This window comes from Myxocyprinus asiaticus, chromosome 20, assembly GCF_019703515.2.
Source record: "Myxocyprinus asiaticus isolate MX2 ecotype Aquarium Trade chromosome 20, UBuf_Myxa_2, whole genome shotgun sequence".
NCBI lineage: Eukaryota > Metazoa > Chordata > Actinopteri > Cypriniformes > Catostomidae > Myxocyprinus > Myxocyprinus asiaticus.
In genome coordinates this window covers 2,202,237-2,228,859 of record NC_059363.1, presented here as the reverse complement: position 1 = coordinate 2,228,859, position 26,623 = coordinate 2,202,237, and the positions used below count along the sequence as shown (strand labels likewise).

Here is a 26,623-nt window from a genome sequence, read left to right as displayed (position 1 = left end):
TTTAGAGCCCTATATCTTTCGATTAGTCGAAAAAAAAAAAAAAAAAAAAACATATTCTTCCTTTTATAGCTTCAATGTAGTTTTTGTTAGTTGCTACTTCACTAATTTATGGGGGGGGGGGGGTAGTGGGCAAAAAATATTGCAAGTTTTTGCACAGTGTTTCTAAACAAATTTTAATGGTATAAAATCAAGTAAAATCTACTTAAATTTATGACATAATATTGATTAAAGTGAATAGATTTAACTGAAACATTTCAGTTAATACAGTAACTTTTACTTCCAAATATGATGTATATGGTACTTAAAGTGAAATTTAAATTAACATTTTATAAGAACATTTCACATTTTTAAATGCGTGTTTAATGTACCTCATGGCATACAGAAGTCAGTAATAGGGAAGTTATAGGGAAGCTTTATGCATGCTACTTGTATGTAGTCTATTAAACAACATACTGGCAAAAGAAACGACATAAAGAGCTGCGCACACAGACCTCAACACTTGTTGCACAAAACACGGTGACGGTAACAATCAACAGATGCATGAACGGGTCATTTTGAGGAGATAATGAACTTCAGACTTCACAAAACAAGAAGTTACTAAACATAACAACAAAATCAACCATAAAAACGGTGCAAGTAAACATGCAAACAGTGAAACCATGCAAGCTCATTAATTATTCTAGTCTGGTGCATGCTGTTAACACCAGCTTGGAAAGGTTAACTGAAATGTACTTATTTTATTTACTAGTGAAATGTACTCAAATAAGTGAATACATATGACAACATTTTATACTTTAGGATTGATGCTTGTAAAGATAGCAAATAATCATATATAATATTTACCTATATGTTAGAGCATTATTTTTTACGTTTGAATTGAGTACAAATTTGCATTTGTACGATTGCAATCAATTGTTGACTTTCCCATCTTTTAAAGTGTGAAGTTACTATTTATGAAGAATGTTCCAAATCAGTTAAGGAAGTAAGTACAGCTTTATTTCTATAGCACCTTTTATAACAGTGTTTACAAAGTGCTTTACATATTCACACTCTCTCACGGACACGCCAAAGCTTCAGTTACGATAATGTTTTTCCTCACGATATATTGAATAGTGACATATGTAGAGCACTGGGCATTGAATCGTAAGGTGGTTGGCGCTAAAAGGTAGCTGTGGGCTCTATATATAAATGTAACAGAAAATCATTATATTATAGTAGATGTTTCATAAGTCATTGATTTTTGGAGGGCTCTAAACAGCTTTTTCATTGACTTTCAATGTTTCCTTGTCTTTTGTAAGGAGTTCTAGACTTTAACAGCTTTAACAGAACCAAGTGCCAATGAAGCAGAGATGGCAGCATCAAGGTTGGGCACTTATGGGGCTACTTGCGCCAGCCAAGCAACTGGCTATTAAGAAGAACTGCAATGCAAACCGATAGCTCTCTTCAGATATATTAGGACTTCATGGCACAACTGAGATCAGTCATGCATTCCCAAGTATCCTCCAAATCAGGGCTTTCATTCTCACTCTCTGGCTCCTAGCAGAGATCTTCCATAAAATGCTTCATCTCACGCTTCATCTCACACAGTTATTTTTAAGGTTTCATTGTAGAAGGCAACTGCCTATGAAGGCATTAGACAACAAGACAGCTCAACATAACTTCGAAAAGATCTAAAAAGTGAAGTTGTTTTAGGCAAACCTACCTAATGGGAGTTTCAGAAAGGCCGGCACTTCCCTGAGGTAGCGTACAGTGATGGTAACTTCCTCGCCTGCCGTTCGCAATAGATGAACCTGCATAGCAAACCAAACAGGAGGAGAGAGATACTTTAAAAATATATATTTTTGACATCGCCGGGCATTGTGATGAGAAGATATGCTTAAAGAAATGACTGTTTCACTCTTAAATGATTTGAGGAGCCTCAACATTTCAATTAAATCAAGTATGCAATCAGCATGAAATTTCTCGGGAGGTACGGGGGTTCAAGAGATTTCTCTTGAATTATTACAGAAAGAGTCACATGATTGGAGCGTTTGACCATTATGTGCTTTGTTCAGGTTCACTAACTGCCGCTTAGACAAGCATTTACCCCACCAGGGCCTCATATCTTCAGATTTCATCATCATACACATACCAGGATTTAGAACCAGAGTCCAAAAGCTTAGAAATACCAGCATCCAACAACATCTGATCTCCTTCCTAAATTGCAGATCCATAAAGATTCTGAACCCATGTGTGTTTGCTCTATTTCAAAACTATACGTTTAACTGAACTGCTAATGGAACATCATTTCATGACAATTTTGAAAGAGGAGGAAGTTGCTTTTAAATAAACAACTCAATTATATTTCATGTCCATATATTTATTTATATGGTAAGTAGCCATATAATCAGCGGGTAATGTACAGTCAGCTTCTCATCAGGTCTTGTGTCACCCTGAAGGTGTTTTTTTTGTTGTTGTTGTTTGTTTGTTTTTTGCGATAATGAGCGAGTGACTTCAAATTCTCTCTCACATATGATTAATTATCCAGTCCTTTTACTAACCGATGGGAATCCACAGAACAGCTGTTACAAGAAAGGAAACGTGACAAAGAGAGAAAAAGAGTCCTCTCATTGATTAATGTACTCACTATCGATCAGTTATAGTCGAGACCAGGCAGGGAAAAAGAAACATTTGTCACTGATTTAAGAGGATTGTGCGGTTCTGTCGCACATTTGATTGATTCTGCATCAATGTTATTTCAACACCGCCAGCATCGAGAATAAAATAGCTCATTGGATACTCACAACTTCCTCGTGTGTACACTTCTCCACGTTTATTCCGTTGACCTGAATAAAGGAAATATTTCCATTTAAACGTCACATTACAAAAAGAACAGCAGATTTCTAGTCTTCTAATGTGAAATTGCTCAAAATTACAGCTAAGAACGCATGCTGCATGCTTTCATTTAAAAGAATAGCCCGCCCAAAATAAACATTTTGACAACATTTACTCGCCCTCAGGTTGTTCAAAACCCATATGACAAAGTCCAAAGTCCGCTCCATGGGCCATCTGCGGCCATCCGACTGATCCAATGTGGCCCGCAAGAGACTTTAGAAATAGAACAGAATTAGGCTCGCTATGGAGAAATTATATGAAATTAATATTCTGGGCACTGGATGCTGCTATCATGTACAGCCGCTATTCACAGTGCATCATCTCCACTAGTGTGTTCTGTGTCGTCACCAGCTTCATCCACTGGCAGAGTTCAACAGGAGTTTGGAATACTCCTTATTTTCAACGATGAATTGCCCCGCAGAAAGAATGATGCATGTATTAAAGGATTGGCATTGGGGTCTGGGTAGCTCAGCGAGTATTGACGCTGACTACCACCCCTGGAGTCATGAGTTTGAATCCAGGGCATGCTGAGTGACTCCAGCCAGGTCTCCTAAGCAACCAAATTGGCCCGGTTGCTAGGGAGGGTAGAGTCACATGGGGTAACCTCTTCGTGGTCGTGATTAGTGGTTCTCGCTCTCAATGGGGCGTGTGGTGAGTTGTGCGTGGATCGCGGAGAGTAGCATGAGCCTCCACATGCTGTGAGTCTCTGCAGTGTCATGCACAACGAGTCACGTGATAAGATGCACGGATTGACGGTCTCAGAAGCGGAGGCAACTGAGACTTGTCCTCTGCCACCCGGATTGAGGCAAGTAACCGTGCCACCACGATGACCTAGTAAGTAGATTGGCATCAGGTTAGAGTTTACTCATGTACTTGTTCTTGTAAAAATGTCCCGATACCTCACATCATGCAACTGAGTAGAGCTGCTGTTGTGCAAGTGGCTGAACAGAGTTTATTTAGCACGCACAGAGTCGCGCGAACCAAGCATACTCTTTCAGAGCGTCCTCTGTAGCACTGGGAAGTGTACTGTAATTAATTGGTTCTTTCTGATATTTTGTTGAAATAAAAAAAAAAAAATATCCACAGGCTTCCCAGTGCCATTTGAGTGAGAACACACTGAAGGAGAGAGAGCGCTTAAAACACTTGCACATCTGTGCCTGATGCACTCGCTCAGCTTGCACATGCACGTCTACAAAATAAAATGAAGCGTGATCATTTTGATCAAATTAAAATAATATTTGTAATGCAAGTAACAACAGAACAGAAGTTATAATTGCATAGTTATAAAGAGTTATTCCTTGAAAAATAAAGAGTTATACCTTGCATCACTTCATAAAGTGATAAAATGTAATCTGATTCTGATTACTGTGATGGGTCGCACCCATCACTTATAGCAGCTCTATACATGCTTTGCAGTGCCACTGAATGGACGTCAAAAAGATAAAAATGTGAATAAATGAGTATAATATTTTGTATAAGATGCAACACTGTTCCATTATAAGAGTTCTTTGTGAGTGAAATACCCTATCCTTTATTTAAATGTAGGGCATACACACGCATACCATAGAGCACAAATTATTATTAAAACTTGCATAATATTAAGTGTACAATATAAAGAATATGCATAGTGGCAATCTAGTAGCTTCCAGCCATTTTTTTAAATTATTACAGCGATGCGGCCCGCTGCACCTTATTTGTTTCTGCATTTGGCCCCCGACCGAAAAAGTTTGGACACCCCTGCCATATGACTATCTTTCTTGTGTGCAATACAAAAGCATGAAAGCACAGTGACGAGATTCTGCCAAGCTCCAAAAAGGACAACAAAACTCCATTAAGTACTTAATATGACTCACACTGTATTTTCCAAGTCTTATGAAGCCATGCCATAGATCTGTCTGAATTTAAGCTAAAATTTAAGTCATTATTCACTGAAAATCTTCCCCTCTGCTGTAGCTCAAAAATCTAATTTTCAAACTTGCATTGTATCATACACACGGTATATTTAAATGTACACAGACATGAGTGAGATCTGAGAGGTTTTGGTACATTTACATTTATGCATTTGGCAGACGCTTTTATCCAAAGTGATTTACAGTGCACTTATTACAGGGACAATCTCCCTGGAGCAACCTGGAGTTAAGTGCCTTGCTCAAGGACACAATGGTGGTGGCTGTGGGGATTGAACCAGCAACCTTCTGATTACCAGTTCAGTGCTTTAGCCCACTACACCACCACCACTGGTACAATAACAACCCACAATAGCCTTCTTCTGGAGGGCGTGTCCAACATATTTGCACGTGTGGTTATCTACGCAATTATTCATAGTAAATAGCACGCAACATATTTAATTTGATAGAATGCATGAGCAAATTAGTACCCTTTGGTATCTTCGTAAATCAGGCCCTTAGTGTTCCACAGAAGAAAGTCATATTGGTCTGGAATGACATGAGGGTGAGCAAATGATGACAGAATTTTAATTTTAGCTTGAAACTAACCCTTCAAAATATTGATAAACATAAACATTTGCCTTTGTCATGTATACATACAAGGAGCTTCACTGATATCTGGCACAGATCAAAAGTAGAAAGCAAAAGATAAAAAGCATTTGTTTCAGTTCTCTATCAGTGGAACTATGATTTCTTGCTTGCTTTATTGCTGTTCTTCTGATTCATACAAAGAGATAAAGGTTAAACCTCCAGCCAAGCAAGAGAAAATGAATCAGAGGGAATCGTCATTAAAATGCAGAGAGAACGCTGCTCGAACATGCACCCTTGCCCCCCGAGGCCAGCGCCAAGAACGAGAGCGTGCAAAAGCCAGAAACACTAACCTGCAACACGGCGTCGCCGATAAACAGCATGCCCGTCTGATCGGCTGCAGACCCGGCCCAAGAGGTCAGAGGTTAATGGAAAGATTGGGATATAATTACACATTTAACAGTCACTTATATGATGACACAGCAATCAGGATTTGTGCCTGATGAATCCTTCAATCTAGCATTAGCATTAGCAAAGACATGAGGCGCTTTAGGGTGAGTTTCATACAAATCTGGGGTTTAGTTCAATTCATTCTGACGAACATTATAAAATTCTTAAGCTTTCTGAAGTCAAGAAACTCCAAGAGCAGATCTATTTCTGGACTAAAAATCACATCAGAGTAAGTAAAGAGAGTGAGAAGCTAATCATAAGCAATAAAAGTAAAAAATCCCCTGCAGGCATAAAGGTTATTTTACTTGTAATTGGCTACAGTTAAATATACATTTGTACTAAACATCATGAAACTAGTTGTACTGTGCGCAATATACTTTCAGATCAGTTTATAATTGGCAGGAAGGGCACTTGAATTGTTTCCCCTAATGTAACATATGACATGTAACATGCTGAAGCTTACGTTTTAATAATATCAGTTCAGTATTGCTTTCTTAAGCCTGACAAAACAAGAGTTGATTATTTGCGGTTAAGCATGCAAGCAAGCTCAAACCAGCAAATGCAAAACGTTCCCCTAACGTTAGCATATGGTTCCTATTTGATTTTTTTTTTTTTTTGGTAAAAATATTTGGACCAATTCCTAACGTAGAAACATTCTCTTTAGGTTATATTTTTTTAAAACCATAAACTAACGTTCCCAGAACATTTCAGGGAGGTTTTTCTTTAGCAACCTAAATATAATATATAGAAAGTTCTCTAATGGTTATTTTTTTAAATCTTATTTTTAAAACCATAAACTAACGTTCTCAGAATGTTGCAGGGATGTTTTTTTTTTCTTCTAACAACCTAAAAAGAACCTATAAAGAACACTCTCTAATGGTTATATTTATGTTTTATTTTTATAACCATAAACTAATGTTCACAGAACGTTGCAGGGACGTTTTTGTCTGACAACCTAAAAAGAATCTATACAGAATGTTCTGTAATGGTTATATTTACGTTTTATTTTTATAACCATAAACTAATGTTCACAGAACGTTGCAGGGGCGTTTTTGTCTGACAACCTAAAAATAATCTATACAGAATGTTCTGTAATGGTTATATTTATGTTTTATTTTTATAACCATAAACTAATGTTCACAGAACGTTGCAGGGACGTTTTTGTCTGACAACCTAAAAAGAATCTATACAGAATGTTCTGTAATGGCTATATTTATGTTTTATTTTTAATAACCATAAACTAACGTTCCCATAACATTGTAAGGAGGTGTTTGTCTGACAACCTAATAAGAACATATAACGAACATTCTCTAATAGTTATTTTAAAGTTTTAATTTTGAATCCGTGACAACCTAAAAATAACTTATACAGAAAGTTCTCTAATGTATTTTTTTTTTTTAAATCTTATTTTTAAAACCATAAACTAACGTTCTCAGAATGTTGCAGGGACATTTTTTTTTCTTCTAACAACCTAAAAAGAACCTATAAAGAACACTCTCTAATGGTTATATTTATGTTTTATTTTTATAACCATAAACTAATGTTCACAGAACGTTGCAGGGACGTTTTTGTCTGACAACCTAAAAAGAATCTATACAGAATGTTCTGTAATGGCTATATTTATGTTTTATTTTTAAAAACCATAAACTAACGTTCCCATAACATTGTAAGGAGGTGTTTGTCTGACAACCTAATAAGAATGATAAAGAGCGTTCTCTAATAGTTATTTTAAAGTTTTATTTTTGTATCCATGACAACCTAAAAAGAACTTATACAGAATGTACTGTAATGGCTATATTTATGTTTTATTTTTAAAAGCCATAAACTAACGTTCCCATAACATTGTAAGGAGGTGTTTGTCTGACAACCTAATAAGAACATATAACGAACGTTCTCTAATAGTTATTTTAAAGTTTTAATTTTGAATCCATGGCAACCTAAAAATAACTTATACAGAAAGTTCTCTAATGGTTATTTTTTTATTTTTTTTATCTTATTTTTAAAACCATAAACTAACGTTCTCAGAATGTTGCAGGGACGCTTTTTTTTTTTTTTTCTTCTAACAACCTAAAAAGAACCTATAAAGAATGCTCTCTAATGGTTATATTTATGTTTTATCTTTATAACCATAAACCAATGTTCACAGAACGTTGTAAGGAGGTGTTTGTCTGACAACCTAATAAGAACTTATACGAAACATTCTACAATGGTTACTTTAAGATTTTATTTTTCAGTCAAATTTTTCATATTTTCTTTTCTTTTTCATTATCATAATCATTATAAAATCTTACAACGTGTTGAAATCATTGGCTATTTAGGAAAAATGTACTTTAATATCAGCTGCAGTTTTAGGAAACATAACATCAAGGCTCAGTTTTCAATCTTGTTGTATATGATTATTATAATAATTAATTAAACAATGGATCAGAATAAGAAATATACTGTAGCCTGATTATTGACATACAGCAGAGTTGCAGAAAGGATATACAGAGGTTAGGAGAACATTAGGAGAGCGTTAGGAGAGCGTTAGGAGAATATTATGGGAATGAACTTTACTAACAGATGAATAACCTTATTCAAATGCATCCTATATATGTGGCATTAATCAGCTATTTCCACAACATAAATAAAATATATTACAACTTACATCAGGACAAGAAATGAAGGGAAAGAAAAGGTGAACATGAAGTTCCGCAGTAGTCAGAAATTCGTAACTTGCGTTGTGAATACGTTGTTTTCTTAAAAACACGTAATGCAACATTCTAAATTGCCTAAATCTTTAATGTGTTTGATATGTTTAAATAAACACTAAACACACTAAGAAAATGTTTTGAAGACTTAAACATTCAACTGATCTAAGGTTAATGCTTAAGTAAGTATGAGCAACAGCAAGCACATTAGCAAGCTCCACTAAATGAGCTCTGACTGCTGTTGATTTACGGTAAATGGGAAAAACTGTTGTCGTCTTACCTACTTGATCTTTGAAAATCTTAGAGATGACCACAGGCACTTTGTGTTCAGCTCCTCCCTGGAAAAGAAGAAGAGTCGTGAAGGTAATTCACTCCAACATATTACATGCGTTTACTACAGTTCCAAAATCCAAATCTATTGCATCAAGTAATGAGTCTTGATCCTTCTCTCAAAGTTCTCTTTGAAGACTAATTTTGTGCAGAGATGATGTCTCCAGTGGAGATGTGTGTGCAGTACCGGAGCATGTTCAGTTAAGCTCTTTAAAGACACTTTACATATTAAAAGAGAAAATAAACCTACTTTGATACTCAGGCCGAGACCTCCAGTCGCCTGCCGTCGAAGTACAACAGTTCTGTGCTTTAAAAAGGGGGAATTTAGTTGGTAAAATATTCAATGCATTAATTACATATTAAATGATTAGAAAGATGTGAACATGTAACAATTTACCTGAAGCATAAAAAAAAAATAAATACAAATAAATAAATAAAATAAATGTAATAAAAAATAACTTAATAAATACTTATGAAATAAACATAAATAATATAATATAATATAATATAAAAGTAAAATAACATAAAGGCTTATAATGTACTTTGTAATTAGATACCTATTGGCAGTAACACCTTTAAATGGGGAAAATTCATTGGTTCTCAACTGGTTTGCTTTAAGACATCCAAACACAGTGACCAATTGTATTTATTTATTTATTTACTTACTGTTTGTACTATTATAAAAGCAAACAAAAAATGTCCTTAAAACAATATTATATTACCACAAACTCCACAGGCCCAACAGTATGCAAAATTATTATCATACTGTAGGCTAAATTGTTGTAGTCTATAGGTGTAATTGTATGTAGTCTGCATCATATTTTTCTTTTACCTTGTGTAGTTTGTTCATCGTTTTTATTCAAAGATGAGTTTGTGTCACATAACCTCTCCATGTTGACATCTGGCTAATTTGACGAGCTTCTAACAAGAGCCAAAAATACTGTAGAGTTTGAATTATCACATGGTCTTAGACATCAACAACAAAATATATAGGAAGCATTTTCTACTTCCTTTTAAAAGTTTATATATATATATATATATATATATATATATATATATATATATATATATATATATATATTTGTTTTGTTTTGTTATCGCAGTTAGGCACAACAACAAACTGTAGTTATTGTTACCACTTTTTATTATTTGTATTTACATTGATTTTTTTCCCTGCTGTTTGCGATCCTATCAAAGCAGACTTGCCACTTTTTGAGAAGCAACTCACCAGTTGAGAACCACTGGCTTTGTATAAAGCATTAAATCTAATAACCAACAAAATATCGTTACAATTTGTGCGATATTGATCGTGGCCTATATTTGGTTCTCCAGCATGAATTGTACTGTAAAGTGTTTTTAACGAATTTCATTCTATGATGTCAGCGTCAGAGATCTGAAATGGGCCAAAATGGTGCTGATACCACTGACGTAATATATGAATGATGATGTGTCACATGCCTGCAAAGGGAAGTCAAATTTGATGGAAAATTGCCTAATGCATTGCGCATTGTGCCGAATCTCTATAATCAAACACTAACAGAACACGCTTCCCTGTTTGTGACGTCCAATGATGAACAAATGAGAAACATAAAGCAATGCAATTGCCAGCGTGTGTGTTTGATTGTGAATCGCGGTTGAGTTGAAAGTAAAGCATCGGTACTTACATTTAAGTGGGAGTTGTCGCCGTTAATGCAAACCACGTCCTGTTTCTGTATGATTAACAACTCTTTCGTCAACTTCAAACGAATGTCGTAGGTGTTACTAGTGTGTTCATCATATAAAAGGGCAAGTCCAGTTTTTGTCTGTTGAGTAAAAAACAAACAAACAAAAAGATTTTGGGTAATAAATGAAAGGGGTGGAAAAAGGTACACAACCCCAGAATGTTCTCTAGTAAGTTCTCATCCTCATGTTGTTCCAAACTCACTTTTTTTCTATCATGGAGCACAAAAGGAGACATTTAGAGGAACGTTCACACTTTTTGTTCATTTATGCAATGTATATACTATTCCTATTAAAGGTAGACCGATCAGTTTTACTGATTAATCAGTGCCGATAGTTGCTAGACCTTTTCAAGCATGTAAACAATAACAAAGGAATTCAAACGCAACTATTCCTGTAGCACTTCCGGTATCATTAACGGATTCTGATTTAACATATTTTATCTCACATAACGTCAAATGTTTACCTGAAGTGACTTAACCAGACGTGTTGCTGATACTGAGCATCTACGTGAGAAAGGCGATTGCGGTGAGCAGGACGGAGCCGAGCGGCGTCTGGGCAGAGCGAGGCCGGGAAGATAAGTGGCGAATGACTTTCACCTGCGTGCCACACCGGTCTCACGTTCCAGCGAGGGGCGGCGGGAGTACATAAGGAGAGGAGAAAGCAGCAGACGGGAGAGAGAGATGCGTCAAGCTGTTCGTGTCTTTTTGTTTAATTAAATATTATTTTGACTGTTCAGCCGGTTCCCGCCTCCTCCTTTCCATTGAACCTTGTTACATTGGTGCCGAAACCCGGGTGTGTAACAGTTTGTATAAAGGAGGATGCTGGGGAAGGATTGACAAAACAAGTAGACATTTATTGTCGCACACAATAAAGCCGCTTTCAGCAGTACACAAAAGGTTTGCTTTTCAGCTTCACTACACATAAACTCTGTTGGCTTTTCAGCTCAACACACAAACACGAACAGCTTCACGCATCTCTCTCTCCCGTCTGCCACTCTCTCGTGTCCTTCAGTACTCCCAACACCTCTCGCTGGAACGCCATTCACCACTAAGTCATTCGCCAGTTATCATCCCGGCCACGCTCTGCCCAGACGTCGCTCGGCTCCGCCCTGCTCACCACATTGTAGGTCAGATTCTTACAATGCATGTCGTCCACCTACAAGAGATAAGACGTGTGCTGTATGGTTGTTAGCTGCTCGCATCCAGCCGTCTCGCTTCACTGAAGCGGTTCAAGCGTCAATTTTTGGTTGTTTTTTTTTTTTTTTTGGAGGTCTAAACACTTTAATTTCAGTTAGTTGGCATCCAGGGAGCATCAAGCCACCGAACAACATGCTCCACATTTTAATAATGACATTTTATGATAATCGTGTCAGCGTTAGTAGCGTCAATCGTGTTAAAGTCACTACGAATTAAGCGCTTCCTGCTGTTTTGAATGAGGGTGCGTTCCATTCAGAAGTGATCATACCTATGCTCTTCGAAGACTTTACCATCCACTGTGAGAGCTTTGAAAGGCTAAAAGGTGTGGAGCTCAAAAAGAAGGGTCATTCTGAACTTACTTTTTAATGGGAATTTCTGTTTGAAGCGATCTTACAGAATGATTATCATGATTGTTCTCCCTTCCAAGTGCCCTTCGAAGGGTGATTTATGCCATTTGGAACTAGCAGGAATTGTTCAAGGAACAAAAAGACATCAGTTCCTTAAACCGTCTTGAAATGGTCTATTTGAGACTTTCGGCTATCGGCAAATAGTTGGCGATAGTTTTGTGGCCGGCACTGGAGGGTTCTACAGTACAACAGCGGCCTCTAGAGGTGAAATAAAAACAATCACTGACACCTCGTGGGGATTTGCCGTATCTATATCTGTAATCATTGACCATATTCATCCATATTTACATCCTCACTTCAATGCAAATTTTGTAATTTTGATTATATTGTCGTGTTCTAAATTGAATTAAGTGCATGCAAAGAAAAAATGTGACTATATTAAAAAGGTGCCCCATCAGCACATACACTGTGTCTCCAACTTCATATCTTTTGAATGATAATAATACATACAAAAAAACTCATCTGGTGAAATACAGTATAAATAGCTTAATTTGGTAAAAACTTAAAAAAAGAACATAATATTTAAAAATATATAGTGTCATTTCAAAATAAGAGTCCCCAATGTATTTTGGGCTTGTTTATAGTTAAAAGTCTTGCGTTATGCAGCAAATCTTCATTTTTTTCTGCTTATTATTGGGATTTTGGTTGAACAATAAACGTATTAATGTTGGATTCTTTAGCCACTAAGTCCACGTCCTTCATAGTAAGAAAGACTACGAATTATTTCTGTGAATCAATAAAAAAAACATGTTGGCCAATTAAGTGGTTATCGGCAAAATCCACAGTCGGTCAGCCTCTAATTCACATACAAAGGAAGCATATAGTTACCAGGGGCTCCAAAATGCACAATAAAAGCACAATATAAGTATAGTTTAATTTAATATATTTATTTCGGCATTTATACAATTCATGACAATTCAATCAACCCAGCTATATCTTTTAAAAGTTGCCAAAAAAAAAAAAAAAAAAAAAAGGAAGAGGCTGAAGCAAAATCTTAATATGCCTACACTTTTTACCTCTCCATTTTTATATTCTCTCTTCAATATTTCCATCAACAGTCCATTTTCACAACGTATAAGAAAAAAGCAAAGAAAATAGAAGAGAGAAAAATCATAAAAGTAGTCGGAAAATCTACAGTATCTCCCGTAGCTCTCGAATCTCACTGAAAATTGGCGCGGTTGTGATTCACTACAAGACTTCTAAGAACCAAAGCCCTTTAAAGTCATTAAAATATAAAGAATTAAAGAATATGCAAAAGCAGAGACTGAAAACAGGCACCAAAATGGGAACGAAATCCCTTTCAATCATTCCGCAGTGAAAACGTTATTTTTAAATGCTGGTAACCGGTTAATTTTGTTCTGATAATTTTTTGTCATGAAACCAAAGATCAAAGTTTCAGAATTACACTAATACCTGTTACCAGAAAAAATGGGGCTTCTCTCTTTTTAGTTGAACGTAAGCATGCTTTGATTCTGAAGGAAACCGCTAGTTTAAAAAAAAAAAAAAAAAAAAAAAGAAGTTAATAAAAAAGGTGACGTTTAATTTTGTACTAAAGCATTTCATTTTTAGTCCCTGTGCAGAAGTGCAAATGAGATTTGAGTGCTGGTGAGTTTCACAGATGAAAGAAGGTCCTACAGTTTTGGACTGACATGAGAGGGAGCAAATGACAACAGAATTGTCCATTTTAGCGGGATAAATGTAAAAATATCCTACTGTATAATATTCCACCTTGAGAAAATGGTTCCGTCTCCACAGAGAATTAAACTGAATAAACGTAACCGAAAAGTCGCCTGTGGATCTTTCAATTACTTTCGAATTTTCTGTCAGACATCACAGTGCACAAAATGATGGAGCACTACAGGGCTGTTAATTCAGTAACCCCTGTAAAACAGTCCCAAGAGGGCCTTCCTGTGGCTGTTAGATTGACAAATACTGCTCAGAATTCTGCTGAAATGCAGTAATGAATCAAATAAAGTCTTCGTCGCCACAGAACACTGTCATGGTAAGTTACTTGAACATTAGCCTGGTGTAAAATGTCTTACTCAAGGGCACAATGGTGATAGTTCATGGATCAGGGTTTCAAACCTGCAAGATGCAACCTCTTGATTACCAGCCCACATCTGTAATCAATAGGCCACAACCCCCCCCAGGTGATCGGTCTTAAAGAGACAGTTCACCCAAAAATGAAAATTGTAATCGTTTACTCACCCTCTTGACTTTTCGGTGGAATACAAAAAGTGAATTTGTGAAGAATATGCCATGACTTTATTTTAAGTGTCCACAATAAAGTGCTGAATAAGACAATAATTAATACATAACTGAATGTAGAAGGCTATCTTAGCCGTAATTTGCAACTTATTAAACGTCTTATTTTTGTGTAGCAAGTATCGTAATTTATACTTAATTTTTAATTAATTAAATGCATAGTTAGGCTATAATTTACAACATATTAAACGCCTTATCTTTGTGTGGAAAATAATGTAAGTAATGCTCTATTTCAAGATCCATCATACATCAAGTTTACAAAACAATTTTAAGCCAGTAATTATCGATAATTAGTATTGGATTTACAAAGCTATTACCAATAAATTACTCAAATCTTCTATTAAAGAAAACTGAACTACCTGTTCTAAAGTGAACATTTTAACTATTCAAGTTATAGGTTTGTTTGGCATTTATTAGGTGGTATTCAAGCTCATTTAATTGTATTAAAAAGTTGTTACTTATCCTCCTGAGACCCGAGCGTGACTGCTGTGTGCATTTTCCATTTCCCTTTTTGATTTGTAACTAGTAGCAACTAATAATCAATCAAAAAAATTTTTTCTAAAAATTGATGTCCACATACAGTATGTGGAGAGCGGGACTACATTGTGAAATTTGAAGTAATACCAAGCTATTTCATCAAATAGTTTATTATGTGTCCAGGAGCGTTTGTTATTCATGTTTTTGAGATGTTACAGACATTACAGCTGATTCTCTGTAAAGCTGAATAATTAATTCTGATTCAAAGTAATGTCCAGCATCGTCCAATCACTGCCGACCATGTTAAAATAAAATGATACATTATAAATTCTGAATCTATGTACTGATTATCATTGTCACATGTCTGTCAAACATGTTGAGTGATCCAAACATCATCTGCAGTCTGAAACTGAACTTTTGATCAGATTTTAGGAGTGAATGCACTTAACTGCATAGAAAGTATAGGATGCTCCCTTGCTCCCTATTTAGTGAATGACTTAACCTCCAGTGTGCTGTCTGTCTGCACTGGTCTCAGAACAGTTTGAAATGCACCTTATTTTCATCCTAACTCCATATAAAGCCTCTGAAAGACACATTTATCAGTTTTTGCATGAATACATTAATTCTCAGTGTGATAATGTACAGTAAATATAGGAATGCATTTATTAATGTTAATGAATAGAACCGGATTGTACAGTGATAACAAATAAAATACAACAAAATTTATATTAAAATGAAGCGAACTGACCCACAGATGTGTTCGTGTTTAAAGTTATTCAAATAACACATTTTTATTCAACTTTTGAGGGAATAAGGTCCCATTTTCCACATTTGTGGACATCATGTTTATCAGCGTGCTGATGCATGAAAAATGAACTCATTTTATAAAGCGGCATATCAAATAAAACTAGAGATGCTACTCTTTACAACCAAACAGGTTTCAATGAAAAAACTTAAAGAGGTTTCTTACCAGAAGCACTTTTGTTGACGCTGCGCCTGTAGAAGTGCTTCACGGAAATCAACGTGATGCTGTCGTGTCACGTGACTCGGTACGGCAGAAGTTTAACCCTTAAATGGCAGTCTAGAGTCTTGTGAACAGTATTCAGTCAGTTTGAATTCATTTAAATGATGTGTTACGTATAGCAAAGCCAAAATACAACGTCCACACATGTGGACACGGGGTCGCACGAGGTTATATTTATTAAAGACAACTTGACCTCTTGTTCTAAAGTGAAAGTTATTCAATTGTTGGTTTGTTTTGCACTTGTAAGGTGGTATTTTAAGTTTATTGAACTTTAGGAAGAATATCTTTTACTAAGCTGTTACTAATGAATTGCTAAAATCTTAAAATAAAGATAACTTGACTCCTGGTTCTAAAATGAAACATTTACTTAACCCTTATGTTCTGTTGAGATTTGCTTCACTTCCTTGTTGTTTGGGGTCACTGTTACCCCAATGATTAAAGTGTGAAAATGGTCATTATAATTATGAAATAAACCTTTTTTTTCCTGCTTAAATGTTCCTTCCCATTTATCCTGAGCTTATTGAATTGATAAAAGAATAGAAATAAGTGTATCATTAACTCTTACATTTACTGAAGTAGGAATGTGCATTTCAGAAAAGCAACTACAGTAAATACAGAAATAACCATCATTTCTTAATTTACACAAAATAATGAAACAAATATAGCTGTATATGTTCTATATATGTTATTGAACAAATATAAATATCCCTTTTGTTTAAAAAATAAATAAATAAAAAAAATAGTGTTTTCCAAAATAGTAACATTACTTATGTTTGGGGTCATTCCTGCAAATTTACAGTATCCTCCAGGCAACAGGGCATCCATACACAGCCTCTGTTCCCTAGTGCTAGTGACAAAATAACAAGCACATATTACTGTTATCTAAGACAAACACAGAACATTTCCAAAGCTAGATAAATGATGTGCTTTCTGTAATAGAATTGGCCAATACCAATATGTCTTGAGCTGCTGATATTCAAAGAGTTTTTCTTTAATTCCCTCTATACATATATAACATATAATACACAAAAAGGATGGCCAAACACTTTTCTCCTAAAACACTGTCACACCACAAAAATTCCTCATACTGTATTCTGCTAATGGTGAAAACCAAAATGTTGCACCTTTGCTCTCAATAACATTTATTACTGGGGTCAATATGACCCCAAACATCACGTGTGTAGTCATATCAGAAACATTTCCATTAAGTAAAAAACACCTTTCTGTAAATATCTTATGTAATTAGGAAAATTCATGAAATATCAGGATAAAAAAATAACGATGCATATGTTTTTTACTATTTGAAGAGGGTCTGGGGTCATATAGACCCCAAACAGAACATAAGGGTTAAACAAGTTATTAATTAGTTTGACTTTTATTAGGAGACCACAGTATTTGCAATAACCTAAAATATGTTCAGAGAGCATTATTGTATTTAAAATCCCCACGAGGTGCCAATAACTTAATAGGTTTAACTAGCAAATTGTTTTTAATAGAATATGTTAGTAATTTATTAGGAACAGCTTTGTAAGGCCAATACTAATTAGCATTAATTACTGGCTTAATATTGTTTAGTAACCTTGGTGAACTGTATGATTTCTGAAATTGTGCATTTATTACAATACAATTTGTCTATATACAGAAAGTGAATGGAGACTGGGACTGTCAAGCGGCAAAATGACAAAAAAGACACCATGAGAGTAACCGATATGACTTGTGCTCTATATTCTAAGTCTTCTGAAGTCGTACAATAGCTTTATGTGACAAAAAGACAGACATTTCAGTTGTTATTCACTGAAAATCTTGCCTTCCAGTGAGCCGTTATCAGATCATTGAGTTGAAGTTAAGAACCGTATCTGGTTTTGTGAACTGGATCAACTTATTAATTGAAAAGATCTGACTCAAAATAATGATTCGTTCAAGAATCGGACATTGTAACTCTCATGAATGTGCCAAAGAGAGCTAGGAACTTCAATATTTTGACTTTTGCACAAACTTTGCACTCGAATGGCTTCAGAAGACTTGAAATATACCACACGAGCTGTATTGACCACTTGTGTCATTATATGAAAAAAGGGGTTAACATATTCTTCAAAAATGCATCTTTTTTGCTCAATGAAAGAATGTTTGCTGAATTTGGGTGCACTATTCTTTAAATCAGATCTGTAGATTTGTTTCTGTTGCAGATGCATATTGGTCAAAACAGAAATAAAGTATAGCAGTTTCTTTTTAGAGTTGATGCATGCTGATAAAGACAACAGTGACTGAACTGAAAAAAACAACATGTAGTTTCATTGTGATGTTGACACGGGTTCTGGCAAACTCAAAGTTTCTCCGCTGGCCTAGTTATCTCTCTCTGGCACCTAAACTGTTTCCCCCTCGAGACACCAGGATGTAGGTCAAGTGACTCTTACATTAGTTCTATAGGGAGAGGACAATTAATCAAAGTTTGGAGTTAAGAGACCGATTCGGACTCTACGGGAGCCCTTCCTGACACACTAAACGACCATGGATCAGGAAAAGTAGATTTTTGCTATTTTCAGCAGAATTTGCAAAGGCACATGGGAATGCGGTTAATTCTTGCAGGGCAATTTTTGGGTCTCTCAAGAAGTCTGGGCTTAGATGTTTCGCTCCAGGCCAAAACAGTGGAAGTCACGGCTTGATGGTTTGGTAGGAAATCCAACTTTGGCAGGAGAAACTGGTCGAGGGTCACCTCAAAGCACCTCACCGGAGCTCACTGTGGGCAGCCAGGCACATCTCGCCAGTTCCAACGAAAAATAACGATTTCTCGATGCACAACAGAACGCAAGACATTTATTTATTTATTTATTTAAAATACTATCATTATTTTATTACAAATACTTTTGCTTATACATAGAATTACATTTCAGAGCAAACTCGTCCCATAATAAATGAAGTCAATCAAGTGTATGCATTGTTTTACAATTATTATTTTTTTCATTGCCTCAAAAACAATACCTACAAGAATACAGCAACAAGCATATTTCATGTATATTTCATCTGTTCACCTGTTATTTTTGGATCGTATCTGTACCTTTAAGAGTGAGTTCTCACTAAAAAGCTTGTAACTCACTTTCAAGTTATATTATGTTCAGTTTGATAATGATGTGACTAAAAGTGCGGTTGTCTGTGGCAGATAGTTGTTTTCTGTGCAAATAGTTTCTGCACTTCCATCAGTTCGTCCCATTCATAGTGATGATCTGCACAGACAAGCTGTGAGAAGGAGGGCATGAGAGGCGGGCACTATCACATTGATTGACTGACAGCATATAGATCGAATCAGCGCTAATCGGAGCCAATGTCTACAGGTGCTGAATGAGATCCCAATGAGCTGAAGGGAGGCTTGAGAGGTGCTGCCTCCCACTGAAACTTGATCCGCTGGGTCTCGCTGTGAGTGACTTTAGAAAGATGACTGCTAACACATTGTTTGAGGTCACATTTCGTAATATTTTATGTACAGTCGTTTATTTTGCTAACCCGAATTTGAGACATTGCCTCCTTTCCATACTTGGAGAAATACGACTGATGAGTAATAATTTGAGCCCCATGATTCAGAGTCGTAAAAACGGAATTGAGAGTAAAACGCAGCATTTAACAGAATTTGACAAATCTGAGATAAAGAGTGACAATTTGACAATTAATTTAATCTAAAATTTGGCCAAGTATAATTATTATAACTGTAAAATTATGCAATTTAATAAAATAAATAAATATGGGGAGCGTATTAAAAACTACCATCAAATACACAAACTCAAATGTCTTAACTCAGTTTTCTGGCAAAAATAAAATTCGATTCAGCAGGATGCGTGAAATTCAAGACATTACAACAGAAATGTATTACTACTGTATAGAGAAAAGTTATATTTAATGAAGTAATAATGATCATTATCAATAAATTACAATTAAATTGTTTTACATTAAATATTAGCCTATTATTTTTTATTTGTTTATTTTTTATACAGCTGAAATTTGTATTTACAGTTTTTTATTTATTTATTTATTTATTTTTCATCAAAGTTTTCATACTGTGTAGCTCTTTTTTCTCTTTTTGGACCAAAAATAACTGCAAAGTTTTGTTGAAAATTTATTTAAAATTGCATCTGAATATATATATATATATAAAAAATTTAATCATCAAAAGGGTGTCTAATCAAAAAAAAAAAAAAAATATATAATAATAATAATAAAAAGAAAATATATATATATATATACAGGTGCATCTCAATAAATTAGAATGTCGTGGAAAAGTTCATTTATTTCAGTAATTCAACTCAAATTGTGAAACTCGTGTATTAAATAAATTCAATGCACACAGACTGAAGTAGTTTAAGTCTTTGGTTCTTTTAATTGTGATGATTTTGGCTCACATTTAACAAAAACCCACCAATTCACTATCTCAAAAAATTAGAATACATCATAAGACCAATAAAAAAAACATTTTTAGTGAATTGTTGGCCTTCTGGAAAGTATGTTCATTTACTGTATATGTACTCAATACTTGGTAGGGGCTCCTTTTGCTTTAATTACTGCCTCAATTCGGCGTGGCATGGAGGTGATCAGTTTGTGGCACTGCTGAGGTGGTATGGAAGCCCAGGTTTCTTTGACAGTGGCCTTCAGCTCATCTGCATTTTTTGGTCTCTTGTTTCTCATTTTCCTCTTGACAATACCCCATAGATTCTCTATGGGGTTCAGGTCTGGTGAGTTTGCTGGCCAGTCAAGCACACCAGCACCATGGTCATTTAACCAACTTTTGGTGCTTTTGGCAGTGTGGGCAGGTGCCAAATCCTGCTGGAAAATGAAATCAGCATCTTTAAAAAGCTGGTCAGCAGAAGGAAGCATGAAGTGCTCCAAAATGTCTTGGTAAATGGGTGCAGTGACTTTGGTTTTCAAAAAACACAATGGACCAACACCAGCAGATGACATTGCACCCCAAATCATCACAGACTGTGGAAACTTAACACTGGACTTCAAGCAACTTGGGCTATGAGCTTCTCCACCCTTCCTCCAGACTCTAGGACCTTGGTTTCCAAATGAAATACAAAACTTGCTCTCATCTGAAAAGAGGACTTTGGACCACTGGGCAACAGTCCAGTTCTTCTTCTCCTTAGCCCAGGTAAGACGCCTCTGACATTGTCTGTGGTTCAGGAGTGGCTTAACAAGAGGAATACGACAAATGTAGCCAAATTCCTTGACACGTCTGTGTGTGGTGGCTCTTGATGCCTTGACCCCAGCCTCAGTCCATTCCTTGTGAAGTTCACCCAAATTCTTGAATCGATTTTGCTTGACAATCCTCATTAGGCTGCGGTTCTCTCGGTTGGTTGTGCATCTTTTTCTTCCACACTTTTTCCTTCCACTCAACTTTCTGTTAACATGCTTGGATACAGCACTCTGTGAACAGCCAGCTTCTTTGGCAATGAATGTTTGTGGCTTACCCTCCTTGTGAAGGGTGTCAATGATTGTCTTCTGGACAACTGTCAGATCAGCAGTCTTCCCCATGATTGTGTAGCCTAGTGAACCAAACTGAGAGACCATTTTGAAGGCTCAGGAAACCTTTGCAGGTGTTTTGAGTTGATTAGCTGATTGGCATGTCACCATATTCTAATTTGTTGAGATAGTGAATTGGTGGGTTTTTGTTAAATGTGAGCCAAAATCATCACAATTAAAAGAACCAAAGACTTAAACTACTTCAGTCTGTGTGCATTGAATTTATTTAATACACGAGTTTCACAATTTGAGTTGAATTACTGAAATAAATGAACTTTTCCACGACATTCTAATTTAATGAGATGCACCTGTATATATATATATTTTTATTTATTTTTATTTTTTATTTTTTTTGATTAGACACCCTTTTGATGATTACATTTACTTAAAACACAAAACATGGAAACCAGAACAATTTAAACAGAAAACACAGAATTTAGGAAAATATAAAAATGAATTAAGGAAAAAAAAAATAAAACATTTATATTTTAAAGGGATAGTTCACCCAGAATTGAAAATTCTCACATCATTTACTCACCCTCATGCCATTCCAGATGTGTATGACTTTCTTTCTTCTGCAGAACACAAATGAAGTTTCTTAGAAGAATATTTCAGCTCTGTAGGTCCATACAATGCAAGTGAATGATGACCAAAACTCCAAAAACCACATAAAGGCAGCATAAAAGTAATCCATACGACTCCAGTTGTTAAATTCATATCTTCTGAAGCGATTTGATAGGTTTGGGTGAGAAACAGGTCAATATTTCAGTCCTTTTTTATAATAAATTCTCCTCCCTGCCAAGTAAATGGTGATATGCACCAAGACTGTGAATCGACAAAAAAAATAAGAAGAAAGTGAAAGTGGACATTTATAGTAAAAAAGGACTTAAATATTAATCTGTTTCTTACCTTCACCTATTAAATTGCTTCTGAAGAAATGAATTTTACCACTGAAGTCTTATGGTTTACTTTTATGGTGCCTTTATGTGCTTTCTGGTGCTTAACAATTTCGGTCACTAATTTTGGAACTATCCCTTTAAATTATGTGGCTTGTTGAAGACCTTTCTGTTACTTTTCTATACAAAAACAAAAAGCTAGATATGTTTTATCTGTGTGATTTTAAACCCTTTAAAGGTCAATTACCTGCTTCAAACAAAGATTGCCTTTAAGTGTTTATAGTGTTGTAATAGTGAAATATTGCTTCTAATTTAAATTCACAACAGAGACGGACGAGAGTGCATCTGGATTGCTGCAATCAAGATAATAATTAGAAGAAGAATGAAGGTCAAGTGCTGTCTTGATATTAGATCAGAGCCGATAATGTTCTACCGCTCCAGGGCTGCGACACTCAGACCGCCAGCAACAGATATTGTCTTCCTCCCCTGCCAACAGGACAGGCAAAAATAGTCGATATAGCTTTTAGCCTCTAGATTAAATGCCTGTGCATCTTGCAGTCAGAAAAGCATTTGAAAGGGAAGTATCTGAGAAATTGGATGGGTCGCACGCACAACTTTTACAACAAGTTCTGGGTTTTCAGATGTCAAAGGCATGCCAGTCACACACTGAAGTGCAAATTAAAGTGAACATTAATGTTACGTTTCCAAATACAAAATGGTGCTTATTAAAATTCATACCTGTCGTAAATCAAAATGGAAATGAAAAGTGAGGCTGGGCTTGGTGGAAAAGACACACTAGAAAGGAGCCTTTTGGGGGGGTAAACATACACTATATTGCCAAAAGTATTCGCTCATCTGCCTTTAGACGCATATGAACTTAAGTGACATCCCATTCTTAATCCATAGGGTTTAATATGACGTCGGCCCACCCTTTGCAGCTATAACAGCTTCAACTCTTCTGGGAAGGCTTTCCACAAGGTTTAGGAGTGTGTTTATGGGAATTTTTGACCATTCTTCCAGAAGCGCATTTGTGAGGTCAGACACTGATGTTGGACGAGAAGGCCTGGCTCGCAGTCTCCGCTCTAATTCATCCCAAAGGTGCTCTATCGGGTTGAGGTCAGGACTCTGTGCAGGCCAGTCAAGTTCTTCCACGCCAAACTCGCTCATCCATGTCTTTATGGACCTTGCTTTGTGCACTGGTGCGCAGTCATGTTGGAACAGGAAGGGGCCATCCCCAAACTGTTCCCACAAAGTTGGGAGCATGGAATTGTCCAAAATCTCTTGGTATGCTGAAGCATTCAGAGTTCCTTTCACTGGAACTAAGGGGCCAAGCCCAGCTCCTGAAAAACAACCCCACACCATAATCCCCCCTCCACCAAACTTCACAGTTGGCACAATGCAGTCAGACAAGTACCGTTCTCCTGGCAACTGCCAAACCCATACTCGTCCATCAGATTGCCAGATGGAGAAGCGTGATTTGTCACTCCAGAGAACGCGTCTCCACTGCTCTAGAGTCCAGTGGTGGCGTGCTTTACACCACTGCATCCGACGCTTTGCATTGCACTTGGTGATGTATGGCTTGGATGCAGCTGCTCGGCCATGGAAACCCATTCCATGAAGCTCTCTACGCACTGTTCTTGAGCTGAGTTACTGTCATTCCCAATTGCTTCCACTTTGTTATATTACCACTGACAGTTGACTGTGGAATATTTAGTAGCGAGGAAATTTCACGACTGGACTTGTTGCACAGGTGGCATCCTATCACAGTACTACGCTGGAATTCACTGAGCTCCTGAGAGCGGCCCATTCTTTCACAAATGTTTGTAGAAGCAGTCTGCATGCCTAGGTGCTTCATTTTATACACCTGTGGCGATGGAAGTGATTGGAACACCTGAATTCAATTATTTGGATGGGTGAGCGAATACTTTTGGCAATATAGTGTATCAGGACAGTATTAATAGAGAATTTAAAGAATAATGAGCGATCATTTGGGAGTTAAGCACGTATTATGGCCAGTGTGTGCATGCCAGAGTGAGATTTATTAAATGCTGCTATGACGATTAATAGATAAAGAGATAAAGAAGACCCCCAACAGCTCACATGCAGTTTTACATTAAGGCTGACTAATTGCTTTGCTGTGACTAGTATATTAAACTGTCATTGCACACTGCCAGTAAATCATCACGGCCCCAGGGAACAATCTATATATATTTATATTTCAGTTCAGCTGGCAATGGCAAAACGCTGTGCATCAAATTCATTATATTCATAAAGTGATTATGAGTGGTGCTTACTGAGGCACTATTTCAATTGCTTATAGTGTTAGTGATTTGAACGGATATGAATGAGACCTAAAATCATGCTGCTTGTTGAGGAGAGGTGTGTTATAAATTTTCTAAAATGATCAGACTTTTCACCTGATGGTTGATAAAATTGGTTAAAAAAAAATCCTATAGTCTTACATTGAAGAAAGGACCAGATAAAATGAGAGACAACTGTAGACTTCATGGTTCTGGAAGTATTCTTCCCATTCACTTTTTTCCCATAGGGATTTCATAAAATCCTTCAAAAAAGTGTTGTAAGCCATGAACCAAGGCAACCAGCTCTGAGGTGAATCACAACATTGCAAACTTTGATTTGAAACAAAAAAGTATTTGAAAATCAGACAAAAAAGGCCTTGTACTTAACATATTTCATGAGGGAATGAACTACAATCCCATGAAGCATTGCGAATGATGTAATCGGATTAAAAACTATGGAAAAATATATTGATTTAAAGTTATTGATTATAAGTATAAAACCAAATATTTAAAAAAATTTTGGCTAAATATTCAAACATATAAACACATACTGTATATACATACATAAGTAGTTTGAGAGTGTAAGAAGATCGACTCGAGTGCATCATTCACAGTCTGTCGTGGGAGGAGCTGCAGAGCACTTTTGGTGCACTTTGTTTGAAGGAATTCTCCGATTGGTCAGTATTTCTCTGCAGGATAATGGGTAGCGTAGTTCTTCAGAACAATTACTGGAATTTAAAATAATAATAATAATAATAATAATAATATGAAATAACACAGACTGATGGCTTCAACAGAAGCATATACCATTGATTAACAACCTTAGAGCTCACAGTAGGTCTGTCTTTAAAGGTTTATAAATTATTATTAAAGGAATATTCTGGGTTCAGTACAAGTAAAGCTCATTCGACAGCATGAGTGGCATAATGCTGATTACCACCAAAAAATAATTTCGACTCGTCCCTCTTTTTCTTTAAAAAAAGCAAAAATCAATGTTCCAGTGAGGCATTTACAATGGAAGTGAATGAGGCCAATTTGTGGGGGGTTTAAAGGCAGAAATGTGAAGCTTATAATTTAATAAAAGCACTTAAATGAATTCTTCTGTTAAATTTAGTGTTTTATTTGAGATGCAAATGTTGATGTCATTTTAAAGTTTAAAGTGGTATTCAATGCATCAATCAAACCGATCACAATGGAAAAAGGGAGCACAATCATTTATATCATACCATGATTTCAGTTTCAGTGTAATCAGTTGTGCAGCTTTCATGGATATCAGACTGAAGTCTCAGCAGTCAAGGTGTGCTGGTGTTTAAAGTGTTTTCTCCTGCTCATGTAAGTGCATGTAATACAGTGAGCACTGGGATGAGTCTTTTCACCGGAGAGTGAATTTGCACAGGGTTTACAGATGATGTACTATATTAAACTATATACAACAGTTTGTTCCGTTCCTCAAATCTGATTGGATGAGAGATGTTCCATGAGTACTGATGTCTCAGAACATCAGCAGTCAGACGCTTCACTGTTTGTATCACTCCGCTTGTGTTTGTGCCGTTCTAAACTAAAGTGTAAGAGCAGTGCAGATGTGTAAAAAGCTAGATGTGTCTCTTTACATTTATTTTTGTGACATCGCAGATTTTAGCCAACAGGTGGCGGCAAAAGACCATTTTTGTGTATAAATGTTTCAGCTGAGGTGACATGCTTCGCCAGTCAGTCAGTATTTTTATTAATCGGCACTCTGTGATTTCTCGGATTACTACTCACTACTAAAGCTGGGAAAACAGCTTTAAACTAACAACTTCAGCATTAAGGCTTATCACAGCTGAGAGACACAACAGACTGATCAATTACACAAACTCAAGATGCTTACCTCTTAACAGAGTTTCCACATTGGAGAGGACATACTGTTCAGAATGGCAGAGGAGATTGCGGTTTCTATAGTGAATGACTCTTGCACACCGGCTACTGCGAAATAGGGAGGAATACCCCCGCTCAGATGGATATTTTTCCACAGAG

General features: G+C 36.2%; 1 protein-coding gene across 2 annotated transcripts in view; it reads right to left on the bottom strand.

The window, feature by feature from the left end:
• Nucleotides 1–26,623, bottom strand: part of LOC127410705 (gamma-2-syntrophin-like) — a 103,828-nt gene that overhangs the window by 70,307 nt on the left and 6,898 nt on the right. For both annotated transcript variants that reach the window (XM_051645895.1, XM_051645896.1), the window contains exons 2-7: nucleotides 10,483–10,620; nucleotides 9,069–9,125; nucleotides 8,769–8,826; nucleotides 5,702–5,745; nucleotides 2,784–2,825; nucleotides 1,703–1,790 (exon numbers count right to left, since the gene is read on the bottom strand). In XM_051645895.1, coding sequence (XP_051501855.1) covers nucleotides 1,703–1,790; nucleotides 2,784–2,825; nucleotides 5,702–5,745; nucleotides 8,769–8,826; nucleotides 9,069–9,125; nucleotides 10,483–10,620 — 427 coding nt within the window. The remainder of the gene's footprint in view (nucleotides 1–1,702; nucleotides 1,791–2,783; nucleotides 2,826–5,701; nucleotides 5,746–8,768; nucleotides 8,827–9,068; nucleotides 9,126–10,482; nucleotides 10,621–26,623) is intronic.